Source organism: Azolla caroliniana, unplaced genomic scaffold (assembly GCF_043228905.1).
Source record: "Azolla caroliniana isolate FFs.n. ecotype wild unplaced genomic scaffold, voAzoCaro1.0.p SCAF_14, whole genome shotgun sequence".
Lineage (NCBI taxonomy): Eukaryota > Viridiplantae > Streptophyta > Polypodiopsida > Salviniales > Salviniaceae > Azolla > Azolla caroliniana.
In genome coordinates this window covers 11,188,230-11,202,317 of record NW_028230449.1, presented here as the reverse complement: position 1 = coordinate 11,202,317, position 14,088 = coordinate 11,188,230, and the positions used below count along the sequence as shown (strand labels likewise).

Sequence of the window (14,088 nt, the reverse complement as noted above, 5' to 3'; positions counted from 1 at the left end):
TGCCATCTTATTCGGTTTTGGTTGGTAAGACTTTGTTCGAAGTTGACTAGGAACCTTGGTGGGGTGTAGCCGGTCGGCTCACCCAATATCGTTCTAGTTGGTCTTGAACCCGAGTCGGTTTAGTTTCGGATACTTGTTTGCTGAACCTTCTTGGAGTGACTCCGGTTAGCTTCCGATTGTATGCTGAATACCAATCACAAGAAACTGATTGTTTAGCCCGATTCTGCTTTGGATGACTGCAACGATGAGAGGGACGGATCCAACTGATCCTCCCGAATGTCGATCAGCCAAATGAAGCACGAATTTTGTTGTTGCCTGGAGACCAATCTCAGGTGGTTACAATCATAGGAACAGAGTACAACCGACGAGCTTACTCCAATTAGTGATTTAACACAGTAAGATGTAGACTTCTTGTTTATCTTCTCTCTTCTCTGTTCTTCAAGAAAAACAGAGACAATGTTTTGTGGTGTACTATGACGGTCGGCAGCGGGTTGAAGAAGCTCCAACGCTCGGATACCAAATGTTGGGGACAAGGTCGTTAGTGTGGAAGAACAAACAACATCTATGATGTTGAAGGACCTGAGTATGAGAATAAACAAGATACACACACACACACACACACACAGATAGGCACAAAAGAAACGTTTTATTTCTTAATAGCAACAGTTACAAATGACAACCAACAACCTCCTCTAAAGGTTACAAAGTCACTTTATATAGTGACTATCCTAGGGCAACTACCCTTTATGCTATTTACAAAAATAGCCCAAACTTGGGTTGTCCAAAGGGACAGTGTGAATACGGCCATTATACACTCATATTCGACAGTAGGACAATGTGGGTGTATTTCCTTCGATAGAAGGGGTCAAGTCTTCTTGAAAGTTTATAGAACAATATTGTACAATGGAGAATGAATCAAATGAGAAGATAGAATGTCTTTGGATAGATCAAAGATGGAGGGGGGGTTCTTCTTGAATGAGCTTGGGGAATATATAATAGTAGAAAGAATTGAAAGGCAAATCATGACTTTGTATGCCCCCCCTTACAAATTGGCAATGTTGAATCATGTCAAGATGTGGTGGGTGTAAAGGGAGAAATCCTATAATGTTGAATTTTACAATAGGTCAAGACTCTAGTTGGAGTGATGACTTGGAAGAAGTAGTGAGGAGATGAAGATTGAAACCACAATAATAAGAGGTAGTGTTAGTTTTTACTTCTTTTCTTGCACATTGTTATTTTTAAGGTAACATCAATGATGCCAAGAGCTAACCACTTGAATAATAAGGTGGAGGGTGAAACCTACTAGGGATGATAGAATGGAAAACGTGAGCTACAATGTACAAATGGTATCAATGAAACGTACATATGAACATATCAATGAATATTTGCAAAGCATCAACGGCCTTGCAAGGATTGTGAAATCATGATTTGGAGAATAAATTTTTGATAACCTTAAGGGGAAAGAGGACCGAATACATTTAACTAGGTGCCCTTTCATGAGAAGAAAAGAGAACTCTAATTTTAGAAAGGGACGAAAAAGGAATACGCCCACCACCTAACCTTGTGATGGGAAGGTCTTTCTTCTTATTCTTATTCTTGGTGGTTTGTGAGAGGTTTTTATAATTCTTCTTTGTTGTGTGTGTGATGTTTTGCTTCTTCTCCTTTTGGTGTGTGTAGCTTTTTCTTCTTCTTATTCCTTGTTGTGTGCAAATGTTTTTTTTCTTCTTCCTCCTTGTGGGGTGAAAATGGTTGCTTCTTCTTCTTCTTCATAAGGGCTTTAGGAATTGAACACATAGGTTTTGTTTGTTGGTAGAATTTCAAGGAAAAGCAATTTACAAGGGCATCTGAGAGTTCCATGACAACAAAAGGTGACATGGTGGTTGATTGTGGACTGGCCATGCCAAGACTCGATGATTTCTTCATTTTCTTTGACTCTCTTTGAAACATAATTCCTTCTTAATATTGAAAACTTAAACCCTATGTAAAAGAGTTTATTATTTGTGTAATTGGATACAACTTGATTTATTTCTCTTTCATCTTTTGTTTCATGCAAGGAAATATAATCACAATCACCATCAATATTTTAGTCTATACATACTTTGACGATTAGTATGTTGTATTCTTGTGGACTTAAGTTGTATGAGGATGCACTCTAAGTTTTTGGGGCACATTTCCAAGTTCCAAGGAGAATTTCGGGAAAGGATTTCATAGAAAGGTTGAGACCAAAGCCTCTACACAACAAGTTTGCGTTAGAACTTACGTGATTCAATCACACAATGACTTTACACAAAGCCTTTTTCCTAAAGTTTTTCCCTAAGGAATTTCCATGTGCACGAAATTACAAGTTTTTCCCCACATAATTTTCCTAAAGCATGAAATTATGCAAAGGTTTTCCACAAAGGAATTACCTAAAGAGTCCTCATGAACAAATCACATAATGCTTTTACACGAGCATTTACATGACACATTTATGTGAAAGGCATTTACGCATTTACGTGAAGGCATATTCAAGTTCACATTTATGCGAAGGCATATTCAAGAAATAGCTTCATGGAAGGCATTAAAACTCATACACCTCTTCATCTACAACAACTATAGGTACCTAGGGGTCCCGCTCAACTGTCACATTCACCCCCGTAGTTTTGTGACAACAATAAAAATAAATCATGGTTGAGAGGACTTGATGTATGCTCAAAAGGGTCTACTGCACATTTCCTACAATGTTGTAGTTAACATCACAATTTGCATTTTCACTCTCACAATTTTGTTTGGACTAAGATGTAGGATTTTTGGCAACAATTTGGTTTCGGTTTAACCGGTTTCGCCTTGTCCAAGCCAAATCGGTTAAGCCTTAACCGGTTTGGGCGTTTCCAAACTTGAATTGAACTGATTCCTAATAGATTTGTTCAAACTGATTAACCCTAATCCGGTTTAGGAATCAATTTAACCAAACTTATTAAGGTTTATCCAGATTGGTCCAAATCAATTCAGTTCAGCTTGAGCCATACCAAAATAAGCTTAAACCCATTAAAGATGCTCAAGCCTAAACCGAACAGAAACAAACGGCCAAACGGTTTAATGGTTCAGTTCAAGCTTGAGCCGATCCGTTGTCGATTCCTACTAAGACGTATGGATGAAAGAGACAATGAAGTATTCATAGCTCAAAAATAAGTCTGATTAGTACTTAAAGCACTCAGAATGGAGGGTTTAAAGCGAGCTTCTATGCAAAAGCTCGATGGAGGTTAATCTAAAGTTGATGATGACTATGTGCGAAAAGGTAGAGATTGCAAACAAACATCATCTAGTCAAGCATTTCTTGTAAGCTTGCATAATACAAGCACAAGTTTAACCTAATGTTGGCAAATTCTATAGTAGATCTAGAAAAGAGTAAGCATAATATGAACCATACGTACCATATGCGCATTCACATTCGAGTATAGTAAAACACCTTTGAAGTACGTAAATACCATACTTTTGTATTCATTATTTACAATAAGGCAAAACATTTTTGAAGGTAAAACAGTTAGAAAAACATATTTGAAAACGTCAAACAAAAAAAAACAAATGATGTTTTCATAATATACACACTCATTTGCAAACGTATGAAAACAAATGTTTGAGCATAAGAATGTGAATACTACGTTCTATGGGGTCAAGTAAGTTGAGATGCATGTTCTTAGGTATTTCAACATCAAGTAAGAGGCAATCGTAACCGCTAATTAAGGTTTGAAGGACCTCAACATGTGTTGTGTTTGTATCTACTTGCTTAGAAGCACATGAGATTATATCTCCATTGGACTATCCATTGGCAAATTAAGTCCTTTGATGGTTTCATTGGCATCTCAATGTTGTATTATTCGTATAGTTCCTATCGACATGAAGTTTTGCAACCTCTCTACAATTTTCGACGTCCCTCTCTCAATAGAGATTCAAGAACATAAATCTCTTGCCCTCTTTATATCTCTCCCTAAACATTCAGAACTCTTCTTCCCTCTCTCCCTCTCTGTGTCAAAGATAAAATTTCCCGTTGTTTGGTGTGCAACCAAAATGCAAGAAAAGATAAAGGGTTGAATATGTAGTGCACATTTCTAGTGGTGTGAAAATGTTTTTGTCTGCTATGTGAAAGCTTAGCCCCTATATATATAGTTTGCAATATTTTATATAGTTTTCCAAGGGCAATGGAATGTCGACATAATAGAGGCACCTAATCGGACAGCCTCAATATGTGCACATATATACATAAATATTATTATATAAACATATATACATATATAGATATTAGATATATATGTATTATTATACATATATATATGAGAGAGAGAGAGATTATCTATCGACATATGTATATATGTGGCTTATAATCTATAGATTATATAAATGTGTGTAATGTGCCTATAAATAGGCAAAGAAGAAAAGGACCCAAGAAGCACGTAAACAAACAATCTACAAACGAAGACCATAACGTTAGAAGCGAGCGATGGCAGATTGTGTAAGTACAGACACCCGAGATTGCATAGACAAGACAGTGGCACTCAATCTGAAGCTCGGGGGTATCGCGGTGATTCTGGTGGCGAGCAGCCTGGGCGTTTGCATGCCCCTCCTCGGCAGCACGTTCGCGTTCCTCCGGCCCGACCGCGACTCCTTCTTTCTCGTGAAGGCATTCGCGGCCGGGGTCATCCTCGCGACCGCCTTCGTCCACATGCTCCCAGACGCGTTCGAGACACTCGGCAATCCTTGCTTGCCCGAGAACCCGTGGGGCAAATACCCGTTCGCCGGGATTATCTCCATGTTCTCGGCCCTCCTAACCCTCCTCGTCGACTCCTGGGCCAATGCCCATTACCAAAACAAGCGCAAGAACAAGCTAGCTTCTTCAAATGATGATCATAATCTTCCTCCTCCTCCTCCTCCTCCTCCTCCTCCTCCTCCTCCTCCTCATACTACCACTGATGTTTCATTGGAGAAACAAGCTAATTTCCCCATTCATTCTCATAGCCTGATGGTAGCCATCACCACCCCTGAAGATGATGCCATGAGCATGCAAATTCGGCATCGCATTATCTCTCAGGTAGTAAGTTGTGTGTGTGTGTGTGTGTGTGCATATTTAGTCTCATGTTTTACTGAATTGTGTGTGTGAATATTTAATCTCATGTTTTACTCAATTGTCTCTTAACGTTTTGGCTATCTCCCCTACCACCCCCTTCACACCTATTTAAAGGGTATTTTGGGTAATTAAGAAAAAAGGGTGTTGTTGTCTTGTAATTTTCAAGGCCTCAAGATTCAAGGCTGGTACGTGGAATCTTTTTCCCTACTCAAAAATATCTTACGTTTTCTCCCATTTCCCCAACTACCCCCTTCTGACCTAGGGTTATTTTGGGGAATTAAAGAAAAGTTGTTGTTTTGTATTTTCAACGCCTTTTCAAGAGTCAACGTTGATACTTGGAATCTCTTCCTTACTGAAAAATATGAGACTTTTTCTTGATGTCCCCAACTACCCCTTCTGACCTAAGGGGTATTCTGGGTAATTGAAAAAAAGTTGTTGTTTTGTATTTTCACGGCCTCAAGAGTAAAGGTTGATACTTGGAAACTTTTCCTGCTAAATAATTTCCGAGGTTTTCTCTATTTCCCCAACTACCCCTTCTTGACGTATGGGTATTTTGGGGAATTAAAGAAAAGTTGTTGTTTTGTATTTTCAAGGCCTCAAGAGTCAACCTCGATACTTTGAATCTTTTTCCCTACTCAAAAATATCTGACTTTGTAGTTCAACTCTTCTTTGGGGGCATGTGTGTGTATATGTGTGTTTTGTCAAATTTTTAAGTGTCTATATTTCATCAGAAAAGTCTTGTGGAAATGGGTTCGGCAACCCATTGCCCCTATGCATGGGGAAACATGTGGGAAAATGTCTTTGATCATAGGCAAACATGTGCAAAAGAAACAAGGTTCTTTCCCACCTAGGAAAATGGGTGGATCCCATATGCCTTACTCCACCTATGAAAGTTCTCTATGGTTACTTTGTCATTTTTATATTTTCTTGGTTTGGGGCTTGGGTTAAAAATCATTTCTTTGTATATAGGTGCTAGAGGCTGGAATAATTGCTCATTCAGTGATCATTGGTATTTCAATGGGAACCTCAGAGAGCCCATGCATAGTGAGGCCATTATTAGCAGCTCTAACATTCCATCAATTCTTCGAAGGTGTCGGACTTGGTGGATCCATATCTCAAGTAAAAAAACTAATACTTTATATTAATCTATGGAAATCAAAATATGCTAAGTAAAATGTGTATATGTATGCAAATGTTTTATGTGTCTTCCATCTGTGTAAAAGACATTGTTTTTGCAGGGTGGATTCAAGACATTAGGAAAATTCCTTATGGCTTTCTTCTTTTCAGTAACAACACCATTGGGTATAGCTATTGGGATTGGAATAGCATCAACCTATAAAGAGAATAGCCCGACGGCTCTATTGGTGGAGGGAATATTCGATTCCATTTCAGCTGGCATTCTCATATACATGTCTTTGGTAGACCTTATCGCCACAGATTTCTTAAGCCAAAGGCTTCAAACCAACTTTAAACTACAACTTTACTCCTATGGTGCCCTCTTTTGCGGTGCAGGATCTATGTCTTTACTTGGATATTGGGCTTGATCCTAACTCGACACCATCACTATCAATCATCTTCATCAATATTTCTTATGGCATTTATCCTAAGGGTTCAAATGTTGATTTTTTTTTGTGGAAAGAAGAATGCAATTCATGTATTTCTTAATCCCTATGCAAGTATGATATAGATTGGAGTACCAAATTCATTGTAAACATAACATAAACATTTTTTGGATTGAAAATGGGATCAAATAAAAAGAATGGATGTAAATTATATGGTGATTATGAAAATAAAGGGGGCTTTATGTTCAGGATAACCAAATAGGACTAAAGATGAGTGAACCCTAGTCTAGTTGTTGAGCCTCTAGTTGGGTAGCATGGACCTGATTTAAGGTAGGTTAGGTAACAATGAGGTTGTCAATAGCTGAAGATGACATGTGGCACATGGCCAACATGCCTACGATTGAGGGCAACATTGCCTTGGTCATCATAGGTCTCCTACATGCCCTCATGATTCACGACCTTGTGATTTTCAATTTGTTCTTGTAGCTTGAGCATTTGAATCTTGGAATGAGAAAATTGAACCATGAGCACTCTTCCTCATTTTATAGCTTTTTGGATTTCTTTCATCAGATTAAAAAGGATTCTCTCTTTTCAACATGCACCATTAATTTTTCTTTTGAGCACACCCTTAAGTCATTATATGCATGGGAGCCTAGCTTCAACAAAATATATGTTGACTTACATGCATTTACCACAAAGTACACACTTCCTTATTGTGGATTATAACTTGTCTTTTCCCTTAAGTCTCCTTTAGTGAGGTTTTGAGCCCATTTGTTAACAATCTTCTTCTTTCTCTTTTTATTCTAGTGGCCACTTAAATTAGAATCTTGAACCTACAACTTTTATTTTTCCCAATTTCCTTTCTTTGCACATGTCACGTTCTGACAATGGTCTAACAATCCCTTAACTTGCTAAAAGTTGAGTCTTGTTCTTTCTTAGAAATTTGTACCACATACATTTATAGTGGTCACTCCTTTACCCTCACACTAAGTAAGTAGACATAATACATTGTTCATTATTCCTTACACGTGCATACCACTTATGAATGTATTGAGTACATTGAGGAGCTATGAGTTAGGGAATAAATATGAGAAGATAGATGGGAATAATAGATAGATTATAATATTGTATATTTACCATCTTTGGCTTAGAAGGATGAATGCTTAGAAATATACTCGCGGTCGGTACTTGTATGGCATCAAATGGGCAGCACGAAGTGAAGTGGGAAGGGGAGGTTAGTGAGGTGGGGAGATGCACTCAAGATGAAAAGATTCATAAAAATGTGAGAAGTCTTCATTCTTCTTGTGTCATCGACGTATAGGATCAGATAGATCCTTCACTTGTCGGCCAATTGCCGAACATACATGCATGGGTTGGAGTCTGTTCTGTTGTATCCAAGCTGCCGTATGTAGGAGTCAAACTTCGGGTACCACATTCTCGGCGCTTGTTTTAGGCCATATAGACTATTCTTTAGTCGACATACGAGGTGACTGTCCTCCCCTATCGCCGTGAAGCCTGTCGGTTGAGACATGTATATGTCTTCTTCCAGATCTCCGTGTAGGAATGTCGTCTTTACGTCCATCTGCTCGAGCTCTAGATCTTCTATCGCCACGACTCATAGTAGGAGTCAGAGGGTGGTCATCTTGACTACTTGTGAGAATATCTCGTCATAGTCGACCCTGTATTCCTGTTTGAATCCCTTTGCGACAAGTCAAGCTTTGTACTTGGGTTTCTCTGAGTCGGATACATACTTGTATCGGAAAACCCATTTGCAAGGTAGCGGCTTCCTTCTAGCTAGTAGTTCGACCAGCTCCCATGTCTGATTCTGATGAATCGAGTCCATTTCGGATTTCATGGCTTATAGCCATATTTCAGCGTTCTTTGCGGCCATAGCTTCTTCATACATGCTTGGTTCGCCTGCATCCGTGTAGTTGACATAGTCAAGGCCTGGTTGATAAAACTCCGTTTGCCTTCGAGCTCGTCCAGATCTCCTAAGTGCCGTAATATCTGGTTCGGATCCTTCGATCGGTATTTGTTGAACCAATTGTGTCAGCAGTCTTGTTAGGTGTCCCGCCCTGAGTTTGGGATTTTGGCAGTGTCTGGTTGTCCTCCCCTGTGGTTGTCGTCGACTCATTTCTGACTTGTCTCTTGGTGACTTTGCCTTGATTGATCCTTGTCGATTCGGTTGTGTCTTTGAAGACTTTGTCTTTGAGTTCGACAATAGAACTAGTTGCCGATTCGGTGTCTGCAGGGAAGTTGGCAGCTTGTTGGAGTTCAACTGTTTGTTGAGTCTCTGAGTTAGCCCGTTGGGTCTGTCCTTCTACGACAGTGTTGTCCTCTTCGAAGGATGCCTTCTTACCAACTGTTTTCTGTTGGTTCCGCTAAGAGAAGATAGAGTCTTCATTGAAGACTACGTTGCTACTCCGGATCAATTTCCGGTTATCAAGGTCCCATTGCCAGTAGCCGAAGTCCCCATCGGTTCCATAACCGAGAAATATGCACTTTGTTGCATTGGGTGCCAACTTCGTCCTTTTGTCCTTGGGGATGAAGGCGTAGGCTTCGCATTCGAATATATGAAGCCTATCATAGGTCGGTTGTTTGCCTGACCATAGTGCATGTGGCACTTCGAGCCTGATTGCTCTAGATGGCGACAGATTTATCAGGTACACTGCCGTCTGCAAGGCCTCGGCCCAAAATTCCAGCTTCAGTCCCCATCACCCTCTCCTGGATCGTCCTGTTGATCCGTTCTGCCACTCCATTTTGCATGGGTGTGTAGGTAACGGTCTTTTGGTGTCAAATCCCTTTTCCAGACAGGTATTGTTTGAAGGATCAAGAGGTGTATTCACCTCCGTTGTCAGATCAGAGTGTCTTCACTCTATATTCCGACCGGTTCTTCACTTCATATATCCATCGAGTGAAGACCTCGAGCGCTTCATCTTTGGACTTGATGGAGTATGCCCTAACTTTCCGTGTACAGTCTTCTACGAATGTGATGAAGTACCGGGAACCTCCTAGTGATCACTCTGGCATGGGCCCACATATGTCTGTGTGCACGAGCTCTAGGGGCTATCGTACCATCTCGTAGTGGAGAGAGTGCGGACTTCGGGTCTATTTCCCACATCGACAATGCTCACAGAAGTCCGTCTTTGCCTGGAGTTTCGGAATGTAGCCGACCGACATCAGCCGATCAAGTCCAGTTTAAGAGATAGGGCCAAGTCGGCCATGCCATAAGTTCAGGTCAGTTTTCTCAGCTACGTTCACAGCCCCTTCAGGGTTGGTCACCATCAATGGGTACAGATTATTATACTTATGGCCACTACCGATTTTGAGGTTTCCTCGAGTGATCACCTATGTCAACTCATGTAGAGTCGTTCGATACCATTCTTCGGCTAACATGCCGATGGAGACCAGACTCCTCTTTAGATCGGGTACATGTCGAACACGGTGCAGGGTTATTGTGTTGTCATTTGGCAATCTGATAGGAACCTCCCCGGTTCCGGCTATCTCGCACTCCTGCCCATTTCCCAATCGGATTGTGCCGATGGAGTCGACTGAATAGTTCGAGAACCATTCGATGTTGGGGGTCACGTGAAATGTGATGCCAAAGTCTAGTAGCCACGTGTGTGCAACTTGTGCACTGTAGAGGACTTCTCTGATCATTGAGTCCTCTAAGGAGAGGATTTCTCCGGATCGGGTGTCGAAAACATTGATCTGGTTGCCGACTGGAGAGTGGTCCGAGTCAGAACGTCCCCGATTCCGCTCAGATCGCCGACCACTCTCTTTTCTTTTTATTGACCAACAGTCAGAAACATTGTGGCCAGCTTTCCTGCAGTCTGTGCAATACTTGCTTGATTGGCCCATTCTCGAATTTGACCACTGTCGATCACCCCTTGTTTTCGATTGGCTGTAGCGTCGACCGGTTTTGTCGGCTTGTTCTTTCGTTCGACTTTGTCAGTCGAACGACTCGGTCAAGTGATGGGCTTCTGCCGACTCATCGATGGTTAGTCCCATCGATTTTCGCCTAATGTCCTCTGTGAGTACTTGGCCGATTGTTTCATCCAAGTTTAGGATCGGTCAGCTATTGGCGTATGTCGTGCAGAATACCTCCCAACTCGCCGGCAAGCTCGACAGGAGGGCAAGGGCTTTCACTTCTTCTTCGAAGTTGATCCCTTGTGATGAGAGCTCAAACAACACTCGGCTGAAGGTGTTGATGTGGGAGGTCGCCGTATCAGTCTCTTTCATCTTCATATTGAACAGTTGTTTGATCAAAATTAATTTCGAAGATGAGGACTTCTTCTCATAGACGGTCTGTAGTTTCTCCCACAATGAGAACGTTGTCGTCTCTTTCGCCATGCTAAAGTGAATGTTTTTGGCTAGGTGCATTCGGATGGTGGATCGTGTTATTTCGTCCACTGATCTCCACTCTTCTACTGTCATCGAAGCAGGCTTTTCGTTGTGCCAAATGGCTTCAACCTGTCTTCGGATGATCAGCACATCCTGCATCATCTCCTTCCATAGGGCAAAAAAATTCCGTCGAACTTTCTGATTTCAACTCCTGTTCCAGATGTTGAAGTCATATTCCTTTTATGAAAGCAAGATTTCTAACCTGGCCTTTTCCACTCAGCTTCTTCTGTTGTCTGTTGTCGTCGTGTAGCAAAGTCGCTCTGATACCAGTTGTGGATATATAGATAGATAGATAGATAGATATGTATGTATGTATGTATACGTATGCGGAAAACGTTTGAGGACATGTTCACTTATGCACAAAAAACAACACACACAGAAAATACAGTGAATCGAGACTTAGACAGTAAATAGAGCTTTCATGGAAAGCTTCTTATTACTTCATTCTCTCTTAGAGATACAATACTCTTCTCGTCATCACACATTACAATGTTACGTATTCGCTTATATATTAAGCCCTAACTTATTAACGAGTTCACACTTGAACGGATACAATTTGGGAGGAGTCGGCCTTTTATGCCAACATATATATATATATATGAAGGGTTACAGTGGTCAACATGAAATGTTCATGCAAGAAACCATAGAAATTGTTGGAGAGATAGAAAAGATCTCATGTGATTGGATAGATGCATGCACTTTCATAATCTTGACAAACAATGGATGGAGAATATTTTTAAAAAGCACACACATTGAAAAGGCTTGGGAATACATATGAATATGAATCCTAACTACCCTCATTGAGATTATGTCAAAAGGTTGAAGTCATGAGACTCGTGGCGAGGTCTATGCTTTCGTCGCAAAGATCATGTTACCTCTCTTCCAATGTCCTATTAATCCTAATAGCAGTCGATATGGGACATCGGTGTTACCACGCTCGCACATCCTGCGCGTTGTAGGGGACTTCACCGATCGAAGTGCTTTCCAAGAAGAGAACTTCTACGAACCGGGATTTGGCAACATTGACTTGATTTCCGATAGGAGAACGATTCAAATCAAATTGACCTTGTGTCCGATCAAATCATTGACCGTTCTCCTTTCTTTTTATTGAAGAGTATTTGGAAATGTTCTGGCCGGCCTTTCTACAATGTGTGCAGAAGGCGTTCGACTGACCATTCCTTGATTTTGACCTTTGCCAGTCGTCCCTCCTCTTCGGCCGACTAGTACTTCTATCAGTTCTTCCGACTTGCTCAGTTGAGTGGTGAGCTTCTAACGAATCATTGATGGTGAGGCCCATCGATCGTCGCCGGATGTCCTCAATTAGGACTTGTCTAATTGTTTCGTCCAAATTGAAATTTGGACAACTGTTAGGGAATGTCGTGCAGAATACCTCCTAGCTTGCTGACAAGCTCGAAAGGAGGACAAGGGCCTTTAAAACTTCTTCTTCAAAGTTAATCCCTTGGGAGGAGAGTTCAAACAACACCCGACTGAAGGTGTTGATGTGGGAGGTCGTCAAATCCGTCTCTCTCATCTTCATATTTAACAACTGTTAGATCAATATGAGCTTCGACGAGGAGGATTTTTTCGCATACAAGGCATGTAACTTCTCCCACAATGAGAATGTCGTCGTCTCCTTTGCCATGCTGAAGTAGACATTTTCAGCCAAGTGCATCCGAATGGTGGACCGTGCGATTTCGTCCATCGATCTCCACTCTTTGGCAGACATCAAAATTGGTCGGGTTCTATGCCGGATGGCTTCAACCTGTCTTGCATCATTTATTTCCATAGGGTGAAGTTCTTTCCGTCGAACTTCTGGATTTCCACACTTGTGACGGACTGTTTCACTATTTTCTGGGAAGTAGATGTTGATGGCCTAGTCTTTTCTTTCAGCCAGTTATTTTCTCTTCTCAATTTTTTGTTGTTCTTTGCCGCCGGATAGCAAGGTCGCTTTGATACCACTTGAAGGAAATAATAAGAGTTGTTGCAACAGAAGAATATGAGGACCTGCAAGTTAGTGTTAGACAAACAACACAAATAATTGGAGAAAGCACATTATGCTCAATAGGCAAGAAAGAATAACATAGTTGAGCTTCAATGGTAGACTCTGATTATTCTCTCCAAAAGCTCTCTCCCTTTTACAACATCTCAATTGGGTTTATATAGTAAAGCCCTAACTGGGTAACGTATTCACACTAGAGATACAAATTGGGTGGAGTCAGCCTTTTATGCCAACATTAACTTCATGACAACGCTAACACTTATCTTCATGTGCTCTTTGGCACTAATCCCTTCATAGAACTTGGGAAGTGTATGATGGGTGGAAAGTGGGGAAGGTGTGGATAGCGTAGAAGGCGGAATTGAGTTGTTGGTGTCCTGTTGACTTCCAAGGGAGCTCATCAACGCAATGAACCAAGGTATGCACCGTAGTCATATAGGGTGATTCCAACTTGTCATCACTTTTTCAATAGTGTAATTGGATGTGGATGTCATCCCAACTTGTCATCACCCTTGTCATCCAAGGGCCTGTAGGCCATCTTCCTACTCTTAGTGTCCTTCTTGGCAAAATGACAAATCAACTCCAAGAGCATAAAAAATTGGACACCTGTACTCTAGGTCTTCTTACGTTTGGTAAGACACAAAAGTAAGGAGAGAATAGAGTCATATGTATATTGGAACTATAACACTAGGTAATTGAAGTTATAACGCTAGGTCCTAGTTTCAACATCAACCGTGTATATGTTGATATGTACACATATACAACCATCTTTGATATAACCATTTGGCCCATTTATAAAATACAATTATTATTTATGTATCTTTGGTTGGGAAAAGCTTGTTTGAATATAAAATGGAACACTATCATGGTATAAGAGTGCACTCGCTTCTTGGATATGCAGAGGTTGGTTAAAATATTCATGGCACAATTCTTCAAAAACAATGACATCATTACTTTGCTTTTTGCATTTATCATCTTGATAGAATATTAGAGAAAGCTCCCTTCTTTAATAGAGAACTTCTGTG

General features: G+C 40.8%; 1 protein-coding gene across 1 annotated transcript; it reads left to right on the top strand.

The window, feature by feature from the left end:
* Positions 1–4,342: 4,342 nt before the first annotated feature.
* On the top strand, positions 4,343–6,874 carry LOC147855450 (putative zinc transporter 8). The gene is made up of 3 exons (XM_087329974.1): positions 4,343–5,065; positions 6,071–6,220; positions 6,340–6,874. The coding sequence occupies exons 1-3, from the start codon at positions 4,478–4,480 to the stop codon at positions 6,643–6,645; spliced, it is 1,044 nt and encodes a 347-aa protein (XP_087186100.1). The 5' UTR covers positions 4,343–4,477; the 3' UTR covers positions 6,646–6,874.
* Positions 6,875–14,088: the final 7,214 nt, after the last annotated feature.